The sequence below is a fragment of the Carcharhinus amblyrhynchos genome, chromosome 21 (genome assembly GCF_965287045.1).
Source record: "Carcharhinus amblyrhynchos chromosome 21, sCarAmb.v2.hapA, whole genome shotgun sequence".
Lineage (NCBI taxonomy): Eukaryota > Metazoa > Chordata > Chondrichthyes > Carcharhiniformes > Carcharhinidae > Carcharhinus > Carcharhinus amblyrhynchos.
In genome coordinates this window covers 14,878,820-14,894,768 of record NC_137344.1, presented here as the reverse complement: position 1 = coordinate 14,894,768, position 15,949 = coordinate 14,878,820, and the positions used below count along the sequence as shown (strand labels likewise).

The window sequence follows — 15,949 nt, the reverse complement described above, 5'->3', positions numbered from 1 at the left end:
TGCTGGCACAGCCAGCAATGCCCACATTCCATGAATGAAATAAAAATAAATTCACCATCCTCTGTCTGAAGAAATTCCTCCTTATCTCTATTCCAAAAGGTCATCCTTTTATTCTGAGGCTGTGCCCTTGGATCCTAGTCTCACCTAATAGAAACAACTTTCTCACGTCAACTCTACCCCAGCACTGATCAGATGTCTTTTTTTTTATTTGTTCTGTAGATTTTTCCCTGTAGCATTAAAATAACAAGTAACACACAGTAGAAATAGAGAGAACTGCTGACAACAATAAATTGTATTTCTCCAAAAGTACGTAAGAGATGTAATCATAAAATGTGCCACCGAGAAGTAAGGATTATCCCAGTCCCTTAGTTCAACTATATGCTTTTTTGCTTAACTAATTTGAACAGGACAGATGATTGTACATAAGAACACAAGAACATAAGAAATAGAATCAGGAGTAGGCCATCTAGCCCGTCGAGCCTGCCCCACCATTCAATAAGATCTTGGCTGATCGTGAGGGTGACTTTTGGGGATCACGGTTACTTATTAAAGCTCTGATTTGAGACATTGCCGTACTGCTGCCTCGCACTATGGAATTCATTGCCACAGGCAGCTTTGGGAGGCAGGTCATTGAATTTATTGAAGACAGAGGTAAATATATCCTTGATTGCTAAGGGGATCAAAAGGTTGTGGGGAAAAGACAATAGAGTTGAGAAACTTATCAGCCATGGTTGAATGGCAGAGCAGATATGATGGGGCCAAATATCCTAATTCTGTTCCTATATCTTAAGGCCTTATCAGGAAAGGTTGGGGAATTTGATTCAGTTCTTTGTGGACAACCCAGGACATGGTGTGATTGGCATTGGGCACAGTACAGTGATATAGTGGTTAGCACTGCTGTTTCAGAGCATCAGGGAACTGGGTTCAATTCCTGGCTTGGGTCACTGTCTGTGAGGAGTCTGTACATTCTCCCCATGTCTGCATAGGTTTCTTCCCACAGTTTGAAAGACGTGCTGATTTGGTGTATTGGCCATGCTAAATTCTCCTGCAGTGTACCCAAACAGGCACCGGAGTGTGTTGACAAGAGAGTTTTCGCAGTAACTTCATTGCAGTGTTAATGTAAGCCTACTTGTGACTGAATAAATAAACTTTATGATCTTACTTTAAAACATACAAGACGCAAAGTCAATTCTCCATAATATTTCACAAAAAATTTATTTCAACCATAAAATAAGACATACATTTTTTTAAAAAAAAATCTGTACAATTGGTGGATCTGTGCAGTACAGTAGGAAGACGTTGATACAAAAGGCTGCAAAAATGGTACAAGTACAATAAAATCAAGAACATCATCAAAACCTAGACGTTGTTCAAGCTGCAAGTGTCTGTAGGGAAAGCTAAGGGGTTCATAAGACAACAAATCGGACTGGGCTGAGAGGTGACCACCATGCAGCACTAAATAATTTAAATGGTCGAGAGCAGCTATACTTTATAGACATTACAGTACTTCACAATTTTGTTATCCCAACATGCCTTGTAGGAAGGCCAAAAAATATATCTTTAATAGAAATATTCCGTACAAAGAGTGCATGAGAGTTAAACTAGCTTGCCATGACTTGACAAGATTGCAACATTCCAAAATGCTAACCAGTTTTTTTTCTCTTAAATGCCATTAAGGTATTCTATGAATTTTAATTTTACGTCATGCTTAAATAATAAATAATGAAATTTCATAAGTTGTAACAAACCCTATTAAGCTTGAACAATGTTAAAATCAAGTGACCTGCGCTAACCTGTAGCATCTAGGGTCTACTGGTTGATACAAGATACTGAACTGCCAGTTTTAATCCTCGTGTGGCATCTTACTTTGAATCTATTTACATTTGGCTTTAAATATGAAAATATTTGTTAAACATTTATAAACTGTACATTTTTTTTAAAAACTATATATATTGCAAGAGTTTTTTCCCATTGTAAAAATGCTGTCTTTTTATTTTCCTGATAAATATGTGGGTCAGGCAATTGAGACCTGAAGTGTTCGAGAAAGTACTTTTTTTTAATTTTTAAAATGTGCTAATTTCTCTTCAGTGAAATGGCAGCATTTCTGCAGCTCAAGTCCAAAGTGTTGTGAGCCAGCCTGCTCTTTTCCGTTGCTTTATTTGCTGGTTTAAATACTCTTTGGTTGAAATTCCATTCTGAGGAACCGAGGGATGCAAGTTTTAGCAGCATGTGCAGTATTTTTGCAATGTTTATACTGATTGATGGCATCCGTCTTCAAGTTGCTTTGTGCGTATATTCTCTCTATGATCAACTAATCAGTCATTTGCATGTATTGGTTAATCTACCCTCCCCCACAAACCCCCCTCCCGCACTACCCCCACCCAATAAAACCCATTACTAGCTCCAAGCTGTAATATGTTCACTGTTCCTCTTTTGCGTAGTACTGACAAGCACTTGCAGGCTTTCCTAAAGGGGCGATTCAAAATGCTCCTGGAGTCCATTTACTAATGAAGCTATAATTAGAGTTGGCAAGAAGACCACTTGTAATCGGTCGGCATACGTGCAGATCCCACTTTCACATCTCAGAATATCAGTAACCTTTAACCGTCAGATCGAAACAAGCTCAGCTTTTTCTAACTTTACCTTCCCCAACCGACTGCTCCCCCCATCCCTTCCCCCCACCAAAAACAAAATACTGGTAATTACTGGACAAAAAAGAAATGTTCTGCCTTACTTCCAATGCCCTTAATATTAATTATCATCAATGAACAATGTTGAAAATGTTTGTTTTAAGAACTGTGCATGTTACCAAGCAAATGATATTCAAAGAGTATATTTTGTCAGGTTCAGTGAGCCTTTTCACTACTGTAAGTAACAAGAAACTAATTTAGTCAATTCTGCTGAAATTCTATTGAGGACCCAAAGCATTTTTTGATACATTTGTCGCATTGACTATCTATTATAGATTAAAGAAACGGCCTGTGAACACTTGGGACGTTGGTCCAAGTATGTAGACACAGCTGTGACAGTCTTCTTTCCCTGAAAAACCAGTTCTGGAATGTAGGGCGACAGACTTGAACTAGTAGCTGTAACATCAAAGTGGCAGCTAACTAAACTGGAGTGAAAAAGAGAAGTATCAAGATCTCTCATTCAAAGCGCAGGTGATGGAAAATAAAGGACTTTAAAATTTTTTGCAACTTTCCATGAGCAATGGCTTATTTTAAAATTGCAATTTGCCTCTCCATCATTCCAACCTTTGTCAGTGTCATTCAGATGAGCAGGTCAAATAAGCCACAGATCCTCAAGGTTTCTGAGGGCCAAGTACCATAGGGCTTGCTCACTGGGTAGATGACTTTCATTTCACTCTGATGTGAGTTACTTTGCTGCAGCAACATCGTGTGATGTAACATCCCAGACAGCCAGCAATGCAGCTCAGGCTTGTTTCTAGTGCAAGTGGTTATGTTACTCAGTTGGTTAATTTCTGGACTTTCAACCATGGTGGCTCAAGTCCCACGATTGCATTGAATATTGCTACCATCGATCATGTCTCATCTACTCCTCAAGAGAGCAGTTCCAACTTTTGGAGGAAATGGGAGGGAGGACAAAGTGGCGAAATGACTTTGTCACATTCACATCCAAGTCGTGACAACTTTGGGCAATTACAATAACACCAACATCTTGGAAAGTCTGCAGGCAAAATTGTTTCACCTTTGAACCGAATGGGGGGGTGTGGGCCAGCAAGAGGCTGGTGAACGACCAAGCAGATAGATCTCTTTTAATTGCTTAAAGAGGAAGAATGTGCTCAGCAAAGCTGAATCTTCCTGCATTAAAAATGTGGGGTCAGAAAAGTATCTCAACATCTCTAATAATTGGATTGCAGCCATGCTTGACTTCGCCCATTAGTTAAACTTGATTTTATGATGCACTTCCATCTGGAAAAGGGAGACAATATCACGTGAGAACAATAGCCAAAGATGTACTATTTTCTTTCTTAACAGTGGAACTATGAACTTTGGAGTCAGCGCGGCGAACTGTAAAAGTATTCATATGCGTGGGTCGGTACCACCAAGAACTCAGTCCGCCAATTCTTTGGAAACCAAAATAGGTCAATAGGACTAAAAAAAAATCAAACCAATTTTTAATTGATGGTATTTTAGAAAAGACACAGGAATCATAAATACTGATTTTGATTTGTTCACAATAAATCAATTGAAGAAAATAAATATTATATAAGCTAAAACTTCACTTGCTAACAGCAAGACCTTTGTCTACTAAATGGTTCTTCAGTGGTCACTGTTCTTTCAGGTGTTCAGTTGAACCACTTGGAGCAGATAAAACCTTGCTCAGGGCTACAAGTTTCAATGGAGAGCCATTTTGTTCGGGTAGATAGTTACCAGGTTAACCTACATCCATCCAGTCTTTTCCTGCAAGTTCAAGTTTTGCCATACTGTTTACATATGCTACCGCATATACTATTATGTGCCTCCTCGCCAGGTTAAAAATTATTATTAGTGCTTTGTTTGAAAGAACTGATTTCCTGCAGTCCATCGTAAAAGAAGAACAACCTGTGTAGGACTGTCTTTCAGCAAAGCCTGACTTCACTGGTACCCTTTACTTAGGTCACCATTCTGGGCACAGTTAAGCACAATATGCTTTGATGGATACTCTTTTTTTCCAAAAAAAGGATACTTTTAGGTATTAGATTTCGGATTCTCGCCTCAGTGGGCGAGGCTCTAGTGGAACAGTGGCCTGGTTATGGTCCGTGTTAGTTAGTGTCTCTGTGCTTGGACTCTCTGGTGTCCCAGTCTCACTGTCCTCATCATCTTTGTTCATGAGGGCTACTTCATTTTCATAGCAGAAAGTGTTGGGTGTGGAGAGGATGTATTTCTTTTCTGCCAAGTCCCTAGCACTACAAAGAGGCGTGTTAGGCACCTCGTAAGTTTTGTGAAAGCGGGAATAGTCAACTTTGTAGTAGTTTTTCTCCTCAAAGAGTACTGGTTCAAATCGGTGACCCCAGAGAATTTCACTGGCAAGGTACGAGCTGCGACATTGTGTGGTCATTGCTGTAGCTTCCACCATTCCTTCAAGAATCACAACTATTTCAAAGTCTGCATTATCCATGTCCTGTTTGCTCAAGTCATAGAAAGGACTGTCTTCGTCAATTTCATGTACTATTGTAATAGGTGACACTAGAAATATTCTATCTATTCCACTATCAAAGCCTACATTAACATCTACTTGATCCAAGGGGATGTATTCACCCTCTGGTGTTATTCTAGATTTAAGCAGCTGGGCCCGTACATGGGCTTCCACTAAATGGCTTTTGCGTAAGTTTCCAACTCGCCACATTAAGCAGAGCTTTCCGTCTCTCATAGCGATCACAGCATTGTCACTGAAGATTAGCGTTTCATTTCTCTTTTTTGGTTTGGCCATCTTGGCCATGACGGCACCAATGATGAAAGCATCAATGATGCAGCCTACAATGGACTGAAAAACGACAATGAATACAGCTATGGGACACTCTTCTGTTACACAGCGGAAGCCATATCCAATTGTGGTTTGTGTCTCGATGGAGAATAGAAATGCAGCAGTAAAGCTTTTGACCTCGGAAACACATGGCGTGTGCCCTACTTTGGCATCCAGGTCACCATGCATTAGTGCAATCAGCCAAAACATGCAACCAAACAACAGCCAGGACAAGATGAAGGACAGGCAGAAGATGACCAGCATCCATCGCCAGCGGATGTCCACGCATGTTGTGAAGATGTCCGACAAGTAGCGCTGTCCCTTCTCACTCATATTTACAAACTGAACGTTACAATGGCCATCCTTCTTCACAAATCTACTCCGGCATTGCTGCCTGGTGTGTATTTTGCTTTTGCCATTGCCATAGCCATTGGCAACTGCTATTGTAGCCAGTTTCATCCCGTCTTCCTCTGAGGACACAATGCTGTAGCGGTTGGCACGCACACTGCCCATTGCCAACGCCTGGGACTGTTGCGTTTCTACTTTGGGATACAGTCTTGAAAATTTCTGGAACAACCTTTGAAGAAACAGTTTTGGACGTTCTGGAAGAACACACCACGGCTGTGAAAAGTAGATCTCCACAGGTTTCCTTGGCCTTCCACCAAGCTGCCTCTTACGCAGATGAGTGCCTGGTAATCCAATAATCTATTGTAATTTAGAACTCATTCGAGTATGATCTGTTAAAGAAACAAAATCAAATTTACTGTCAAATAAAATAATTGCAGCACAAGCACTTCCGGAAATGTAAATAATCCAAGTAATTTATAGGAAACACTTAATGTCAGGGATAATTAAGGATTGCACACTAATCGCCAGTTAAAATAAAGATCAGGCCAAATCTTGATAATTAAGATGCTAAATTAATTTCTGAAGTTCTCTAATGCAGATTAGAATTCTTGGTCAGTCTGGTTTATCGATGATTAAGGGTGGAAATTACACTGTGTACTGTTACAGCAATGCAAGGACAGACAAAACACTGGCAGCACATGGTAAATTAGGGCATCGCTTCCAGTGGATCAATGTGATCCAATTAACTTGAACACAATCCAGTATCTGTGTAGCAACAGATGCTAACAACCATCTCAACTTTTGAGCTGCAAAATTATTGAATTATCTGAGAACAAATTTGACATCAAAACCCACCAGTATAAAAATTTAGATGAAGTGGCAACTTTATAGCTTCGCAAAGCGCACAATCTTGTCACTGCTATTTTATTCTACGTGAGATTAAAGAGACCTTAAGTACAAATAATCACTTCAGTCTAATTATATACAGCTAACAATACAGGTGGCGTATTAATATGTCTTCCCATTCCTTTCAGTCTGCAATGACGTGGAAGGGGACCAATGTAAATCTCATTCTACTTTAATGTGTGCTTTGCAGCATGAGTGTGCCGCATATTCAACAACACCTAAATGATTTTTTTAATATGTAAATACACTTCACAACAGGAGCAAAAGCAATGCTGTGATGCACAGATTGTTAAATAAGCCACTAAATGTTTATACGAGTGCATGATTTTATAGTGATTGCCAAATAACTCCTCGCCACAATAAAAGAATACCAGTGAAATACAGTAATGCAACTAATTTTAGATCTCAGCACATTGGGTTTTCAAATGTTGCGTCTGGAACTGATGATCATTTTGGAATCCCGACCCTCTTGTTGCTTTCACTTATTTATTTTCCTTCTTCCCTCCCTCCCGTTGGTTAATGATCCTTTTAAGTTACAATTAAAGTGTGAGCCTATTTTACTTGGACAGAGGTGTTACGGATCGTCGGTCTCACAACCAAAATATAACAGGGTAACTGCGAGTGGAACTAGACCACTCAGGATCCATCAGGAGAGAGAGAGAGATGGGAATCTGTTAGGCAGAATAACATGCATTATTCAAATGTTAGTTAAAATTACCAATATGAAGCTCAGGTTCTGAATGTGAATGATGAGCTTTTATCTGAGAATGTACGCTTACATTCTTATCATTAGATTCAGTCAGTAGCCGCCTCAGAGGGCAGGCTGAAGGTTCAAGCCCCAGGTCAGGGACTTAGCTTGCTGGATAAGATATTAAACCGGCCTCCAACCTATTCTCTGGAGGAATGTAAAAGATCCCATGCCGCTATTCAAAGAAGGGCTGTCAAGTTCTCCCGGTGCCATCAACATTTATCCCTCCAATGCACAACTTTAAAACAGCTGATCAGACCCTGTGTATTTCAGTGCTGTTTTTGAGACATTGCTGTGTGCAATGTGCCTGCCAAGTTTCTTGGATTGAAACAGGACTACGATTTCAAAGAATATGGGATTAGATGTAGTGTCCAGGACATCCACAGGTTACGGAAAATACAGTATAACTGGTTTCTGCCACTGTTTTCTAGCCCAGATATTAAATATTCTTTGGTTCCTGACATCAGTGTGACATTTACTGAGTTTTTTTTTAAATGATGCTGCCTTTTCTGACAGATACGGGGTGAAAACTGCTCCCAATTATATTTCCTGTTGTATTCAGCAGTTTCTAAACTTCTTTAGTGGCCCCTCATATTCCCCTTCTAATTTATTTTCTACGTGTTATTTTCCTACAACTCTTTCTCTGACGCTAGGGATCATTCACCTGCACTCGTCCTTCGTCACTATTCCCCTTCGGGCTTTAAATGGCTGCTTGCATTCGGAACTCACAACCAGGTCTGGCCGCAGCTCCAGCAATAATGACTCTGAATTATTCTTTTCTGGCCTGATAAACTAATCCAGTTTCTATTTTCCTTTTATTGTTCCACAATGGCTGGATCACCAGTATTCCCAGAGCTCCATTAACCTCTCCCTGGCTGAGGCAGCAGTGAGTTCAATTGAAGATTGCGTCCAGTGCGCTTCTCTGCATCAAACTTTCATCTGCTAGGTTTCTTTTATCCCCCTCGATACTTCAACGCTATCGCCCCTTCCCCAATATAGGTCAACTACATATAGAGTCAGGCAACTCGGCCCATCTTACTTGTGTCAGCTCTTTGAAAGAGCTGCCAGTTGGTCCCAAATAACTTGAACACAATTCCCTGCTTCTTCCCTTAATTCCGACAAATCGCTGTTAAAAAAGGCTCATATATATGTCCAATTCCCTTTCGGAATTTACTGCCCAATCTTAATCCCAATTAGGATTTGAACCTTTACAAAAGAAAACTCCCCAGTTTTGGAACCGGTGCCAATCCAGCCGGTGGAAACTGGAGTTTAGAAACAGGAGCGGGATCGGGTGCTATCTCTTGCATCACACCCGCTCCACCTGCACACCCTCGGCATCACTCCTCTGCCGAGTATCCCTTTTCCAGCCAACTCCTGAGAGTGTGTGTCTCTCAAAGCCACTGCTCTGTGCAACATGCAGAGGAGCCGCAATGAATGAGGCCGGCAGCAAGATAGTCAAGAATAGGAGAGGGGGAAGAGAAGGAATCAAATGAGAGACAGCACTATTTACAGATCGAAAACGCCTTTGATATCCTAATCATTCTATTTGATTTTTGAATGGATAGTGTTTACACTTCACTCCCATACTAAGATTTTGCATCATGCTATTCCGTTTTGCTGATATGCATTATTCAGAACATTGCACAACTTTACTTACAGTCAGACACACGTAAGTAACAATATTAAGTAATCTTACTTCCACTCAAGCCTTCCTGTTGAATTTGCAATGCGGGGTGAAGTACCTTGAGAAAGCGAGCGAGGCACGGGCTCACAGTCCACGGGACACACGCTCAGCTCCGCGGTCCCTCACAAGCCTCCACACTCCAGCCCAGTCATGCATCTGCATTTAAGAGGCACCAAAGCATGCGCAGAAAGTATCTTACTCATCACGCAGAGTTCAAATTTGATGTGGATGGGGCGAGCCTGGTGCCCGCTCCACTCTGGAAGCAGCCACAGTCTGCATTGCCACCTCCAGGCATCAGTTCATCCCCTGGCGGGCAGGAGAGCCAGCGCTCAGAAGCAGCCTCTCAAGCAAAGCTGCCCTGCCTCTCTCCACACACACACACATACACACTCCACCCAATCAACAATAACAACTCAACCTTTCACATTGCATCAACCTTCAGACTACACCTTGCCCTCCCCCACTGCAAAGTGCAGCTCTCACTCTGCCTGCCTCTGTGCTGAACTTGCCAAGTCTCTCTTGGGTCTGCAGCTGTTGTGCTGTGGCTCTGTAACTACCGCAGGGATGTCACTGGTGGTGGTGGTGGGCGGGGGGGGGGGGGGGAGGTGGTATAGGATTCTGATCAATTGTGGCTTGGATTACCCAGCTTTGAAGGATAAAGTGACACTGTGCACCTGTAACTTGTTACTTTCTCTCTCTCTCTATCCCTGTCGCTCTGCCTAAGCCCACTTATTGCCCCATCCAAAGCCCACTTTGTTGCTCAGCCTTTCTGGAGCTATCCTTGACCATGACTTTCTCACCCCCCCCCCCCACACACACACACTCCTTTGTGCCCCCACCCCCAACTCATGCATTCCCCTGTCCCAAATCGGTTGCAAACTCTTTTTTGTCCTGCATGTCTAACATTCTCCACACTCTCTGGCTCTCCCCAGCTCTCTCTCTGTCTCGTTTTATTGCCTCGACCGAACCCTGCTTCTTAATATTACCCCCCCTTCCCCATAGTCAGGGATAGCGACATTACTGAGAAGTGGCGAGGAGAGGGTTAAAATGCCACCCAGAGAGCTACTCTGTGAACACCCGCTGATTGGACGCGAGTGGAAAGGCGAAAGACATGCACTTGAGAAAGAGGAACTAATGGAGGCATTTCTGTCGCAGCTCCAGGCAACTCGGTGGAGCAAATCCAGGAATTTCACGTTCACACTCGTCAGCCCGTTCTGTCCCAGCTGTCAGGCTGTTACAGTTAAAGGTTAAAATCCTATCTGACAGCCGAGCCCTCCTATAACTGCACCACACACACACTGTCACTGAGTGCCTTTGGAAACTTGTTCTCTCCCCACTCCTGGAGCAGCAAGTTCACACCAGTCTTTGCTCGGCAGCTCACTGCCTCTCCTCGCTCTTCCCCGTTAGGGTAAAGGCCGAGAACTGCCCCCAGCGGTTGTATAACCAAATCTACCCCCTTCTCCCGGGGGCCTTCCCTTTCCCCGGACCGCAGGAGACAGCGGGGAGTGTAACTCGGGGCAGCATCCCTGCCTGCCCTGCTGACTTGCATTTGCTGCTGCCTCATCTTGTTTTGAGTAGCTTTGAGCAGCAGGAACCAGGGGCTGCAGTTTTAGACACAGCCGGTGGGCAAATAAAACTGCAGCAGGAATAAATACCTGGGATAGAGTGGCGAGTCTGGGCCACAGGGAGATCGCTGGCAGAGATTGGGAGTGGGGGGGGGGGGGGGTGAGTTGGGGGAATTGGCAGATTAGGGTTTGAATAAAGAGCGGATGAAGAGTGATGGGTATCAAACTGGAGGATCCCACTGAAAGAGTGGCAGCTTGAGGGTGAAAGGTGCAGTGCAGGAAGGTACTGGGCTGGAATGTAAGGATGCCACAGACTGTATGGTATGCGGCTAAGTGTGGACTTGTGGATCTGCTGAGGGAGTTGTTAACTCCGTGTGACTCATACCACGCCGCCCAGTTTCGACTTTCTGGCCGGATTTTCATTCGGCGGCTCTACCAGCAACCCCCCCCCCCCCCCTCCCTTTCTACAACTCCACTACCACCGAGGTCCACGTGTGATTTAACAAACAAGCGGGGCTGTCTTAAGAGTCAGACGGAGAAATCCCCGCGTTTAAAACAAATGTGGCAAATCTATGCAAATTAACACCAATTATGTTTACAAACAGAAGCCCCCCCGCCCCCCTCCGGGGCGTGGAGGGGCGGAGAGAGACTTGGGAAAACTGAGAGTGCCGCCGTCCCGGGACATTATCCATTCCCATGGGGTCCCCTTGTCCAAGCGCCGGATGGACTTGTTACTTGCGTTGACAGCGAGAAGCCGGAATGGCAACGAGGAGAAGCACAAACAAAGTGATTCAGTCAATAAAACTCCTTATCCGGGAGCGACTTGCACCCACAATAAACCTTTCAGTAACTATCCCTTCCCCCTCTCTGCACTTTCAGAATATTTTTTGTCTTATTAACGCTCTTAAAGATTCCCAACTTCCTATTTCAGCTGCCAGCATTTTTTTTTCTCTCTGGCGAGTTGAGAGTGCAAGAGGAAGATCACACACACAACACCGTCTGCCCAAATCCCAGCACCTTGTCCCGTCTCTCCCACTTGGACTGAGAGAAAGGGAGTGCAGCAACTAAAAACTCCACCACTCTAAAACAAAAAGACAGGTTTACAACGAGATTCCGCTGACGCTTTTCTGTCCTCTTAAAAAAATAAATAAACTGGGCTCAGGAACCCAAACAAGCAACAAAAAAAAGAAAATAAATAAACAAACGAGTTGGTGCGACATCTGAGAATCCAATTCGCCAAACTCTCAGTCATAATTAGAAACAAAAAGCTCAGTTTTAAACACCCCCCAATTCCGGGCTCGAACCAGTGACTGCAGCGCTCATTCACAACGAAACCGGTAGTAGAAATGCTTCTGATGCAACAACAACGCCGCCGTTTGTCTGGTCGTTAACCCGAGAGGAGGGATTTTTCTTTTTGGACATTTTCCACTCCATTACCACTCTTCCCACCAACCCCCACCCCACACACACACATACACACACCCCCACCACTCAACCAGACAGAAAGAATGAAATTCTACCACAAGGAGTTAGTTAATGGTGCTCGCCCCGCACAATCACAGCGTTCAGAAAATAAACGCTCCCCTGGTCAAATCCACAATCCTGCTTGGAGAGCTGCAAAAAGTCAGACCTTTGAAATCCTCTGGTGACACAAGTGAATGGAAGAAATTCTGAATCCGGGTTTACCTGTTTGGATATTTGTAGATCATGGGAGGTTGTCATTTGAGATCCAGCGGCTGTACCTGCACTAAGTTCACAATGAGCAGTAACTTTTTTTTAAAAAAAGGAGGGTAGGTGCGGATGGGGTGGGTGCGGGGAGAGAAGCTTAATGCTGGTGGTGTAGAGTGGGGACCTGTAGATATATCCTGCCCTGTTGCGGTCTGAGTCTCATCTCTTTCCCTCACTTCTCTCACTAAGCTATAAAGAGCGCCGGCTGGGCTGGCAGTTCCTCCCCTCGTACACCCCTTCACCAATCGGTGGATGGTGGGGGTAACTGACAGCTCTGCCCATCAATCAGCGACAGAGCATGCAGCTACTTCCGCCGCCCACAGCCCCACTCGCGTCGATTTCAACTTTTGAAACTTGACAGTGCAAGTTTGCCAAAGCAAGGACTGGAGTCAGTGATAGCCACACATCAACAAAGAGCAGGGACAAGGTCTACACGGTGAACAACGAAGATAAAATAAGATGAAACCGCACATTGGCGTGCCCGAGTGCATTTTGTTCATTTGATTTATTATTGTCCCGTATTGGTGGGATACAGTGAAAAGCATTGTTTCTTGCATGCTATTACTGACCGTTCATAGAGTACATAGGGGAGAAGGAAAGTAGAGGGTGCAGAATGTAGTGTTACAGTCATAACTAGGGTGTAGAGAAAGATCAGCTTAATATAAGGTAGGTCCGTTCAAAAGTCTAATGGCAGCAGGGAAGGAGCTGTTCCTGAGTCGCTTGATGAACTCAAGAGTTTTCTATTTTTTTTGCATCTAGTTTTGCACCCGCTCGTTTCTTTCGCGTGTTTAATAATTCTGGAGCAATCCCAGACTCCACTTATGGTTTTATTCTAAAAGGTTACAGGTAAGTGGGAAACTGTTCCTGCCAATGCACCGTTATCCAACTGACTATTGATCAGGTAGAGTAGTAGATACTCTTATCAAACTTCACTTCGAAAGACTGACCACCTGTACTGACAAATCACCAAGTGTGTGCTATTTGGTGCTTCCCACTTTCCTCACTTGGTGGCTTGTATCACCAGTGTTAATATCAGCCAGTTATAGAATAAATAGTGTAGGTGTTTGAGTTTTTTGGTCCGTATGTTATATATAAATATATCATCACTACTGGAAAACTAGTGCCAGAATCCTAAAACATGAAAGAGATTGTAAGATCCGAGATGCAGCGGCTGACAGTTGTTGATAATCTGCCCGCTGGCCAAAAAAAAGCTTTTCTTCTGTTTCTTAAATCTTTCTGACTTGTTTGAAGATATTCCCAAGGTGACTTTTCCAGGCCAAACGTCCCGCTTTGCTCAAGGCGTCAAGTTTCTTGACAGAGTTTAATAAGTAGCAAAGGCATCGACGATGCTATTATGATCAGTACAGTCACTGTCTAAAGTGTCTAAACATATCATTCAATATCAATGATTTGACTACATCCTTCACAGCCCTTGCGTTAATACAAACTGGCCTGTACATTGTTAAAGTGCTATTAATAAGATTCAGATCAGATTAACAACCTGCGACATTTTGCTATAAATGTTTTTGAAAAAAGGATCCTCTTTATATTTGAATTGGTGAAATCGGCCTTCCCATTGGGGGGAAAAACTCCTCATTTCCGAACACGTTTGCAATTTCTGTACAAATAACAATATACCTAGTTTAAAATCACATAGCAGTGTTGTAGTTACTAATCAATCGATTTCTTAATATAGAACCGACATCGCCAAATCCTTCTGGTGTTGGAGAGTCTGTATTGACATTGGACAGCTGTCTCCAAACTCAAAGGCAGGTAGCCTCCTCGCCCCAATGAATGCCCAGAAGTATGTCCATTTGGTTAAAGATGATACTAATGAGGGAATTTGATAGGCCAATTAGAGACAACATGTTTTCATTGGCAGGAAGGTCGGAGCGAGAGGACACAGGTTTAGGATAGTTGGTGAAAGAACAAGAGTAGGGAAGGGAGAGTTTGTACTGTCCGATAGGATCTCGTCTGGAGTGAGCTATGTGAAAAGATTGGAGAGACAGAGTCAATTGTAACTTTGTGAACGGTACACACTTGAAAGGAGCAAGAAGTGCAGGGTTGTGGGGTAGAGGGGGTAAACTAATTTGACTGGCCTCCCTATTTGTCCCACGATTGTTTTGTTTTCTAACTGGTTTGCATCACAGCTCGGAAAATAAAACATCATCTATTGTGTTTTGTCTGTCCAACGCGGTGTGGACTGTCGCCAGAAAACAGTTCATCGCTGTGGGAGCCACTGTTGTCTGGGCTTCCCTGAGTTTCATGGGTGAACGGGGGGTGGCTGGGGTGTCCCCACATCACTGAACTGACAGCCAGGAGCGCCAGATCCGTCCTGAAGGGTACAAACCTCCCCCCACCCCCGCCAACCGCCGCACCACCCCCCGCCCCCCCACCACCAGGTGGCTGCACCTGTATCTGGCTTTTCTCAAAGGGGGTTGCAGTACTTTCCGGAAAATGCGGACTCAATTCAGGTCTTCGGTGTTTCAAAACAAACCCCATTCTACCTTTAGCCCTAACATACTGGCATTGGGATGTGATAGAGGCGGGGGGGGGGGCATAAGGAATTAACATAGTTGTTGCGTTTTCCCTCATGTGAATTGAATACACCAGATTGAATGAAGTAGTCTCGCCTGCATGAACTGTTCAGAATAATCTCGCAGGAAGACAAGTAGTCTCTATTTTTTTTCAGAAGCAATTCGGGATACAGTCGTCCTACGCTAAAATAGATACTAATAGAAGTAGACTCAATCCCAAGGTGCAGTCATGAACCCAGCCACCCTGTGGGAAATGAAGAAACGCAGCTATATACAGACAATCCGGAATAACATTTAATTGAACTTCACTTCTCATGTGCGTAGACTGCAAGGCTTTAACTTCCTGCATTTACAAAATCTTGATATTTGTCCTGGCCCTTTACCTAATTACTGCCTAATATTTTGTATTACGCGGGTTGGGACTTTGATGTTGCTCAAAATACGCCTTTGATGTCTGTTTTGCTACTGGCAATAAACGCGTTGCTTGCAATCCCTTTGTTAGCCCACAAGATGGTGCAAGTGGGAGGTGAAACATCCTTGTTCCAGACCTGTTGCTGCCTTTGCTTGAGGTTTATTAGGGACTTTTTAGATTTCCGACAAATAAACTTGTTATTTTTCCAATATGCGTGTTTTCCAAATAACTGCACACAATTAACACAACTAAGCTGCTAACACAACTGGCCTGAAGACTATGAATAAGATTGCTATTTTAAAATGAGATTTTTTTTGCTCACTCGTTCTGCTTTTCAGAGGCACATTTTCATAAATAGGAGTTTATTTCTGAGCAACAGCCAGTCCCTAACATGATATTTTACTCATCTTCACATAGAAGAATCCTGTTGTTTTTGTGGGGTGGTATGGTGACACAGTGGTTAGCACTGCTGCCTCACAGGGCCAGGGATCCAGGTTCGACTCCTGGTTTGGGTCACTGTCTGTGTGGAGTTTGCACCTTCTCCTCACTGTCTCT

At 43.5% G+C, this 15,949-nt stretch overlaps 1 protein-coding gene across 4 annotated transcripts; it reads right to left on the bottom strand.

The window, feature by feature from the left end:
- Positions 1-2,381: 2,381 nt before the first annotated feature.
- Positions 2,382-12,605, bottom strand: LOC145356662 (inward rectifier potassium channel 2). Of its 4 annotated transcripts, none has more exons than XM_080209525.1 (2): positions 12,404-12,605; positions 2,382-6,203 (listed from the first exon to the last, which is right to left on the bottom strand). In XM_080209525.1, the coding sequence occupies exon 2, from the start codon at positions 5,977-5,979 to the stop codon at positions 4,699-4,701; it is 1,281 nt and encodes a 426-aa protein (XP_080065651.1). In that variant the 5' UTR covers positions 5,980-6,203; positions 12,404-12,605; the 3' UTR covers positions 2,382-4,698. The 4 variants fall into 4 exon arrangements, with proteins under 4 accessions (XP_080065651.1, XP_080065653.1, XP_080065650.1 ...); XM_080209527.1 differs by lacking the exon at positions 12,404-12,605 and adding an exon at positions 9,571-9,674; XM_080209524.1 differs by lacking the exon at positions 12,404-12,605 and adding an exon at positions 9,165-9,555.
- Between the last annotated feature and the right edge of the window lie 3,344 nt (positions 12,606-15,949).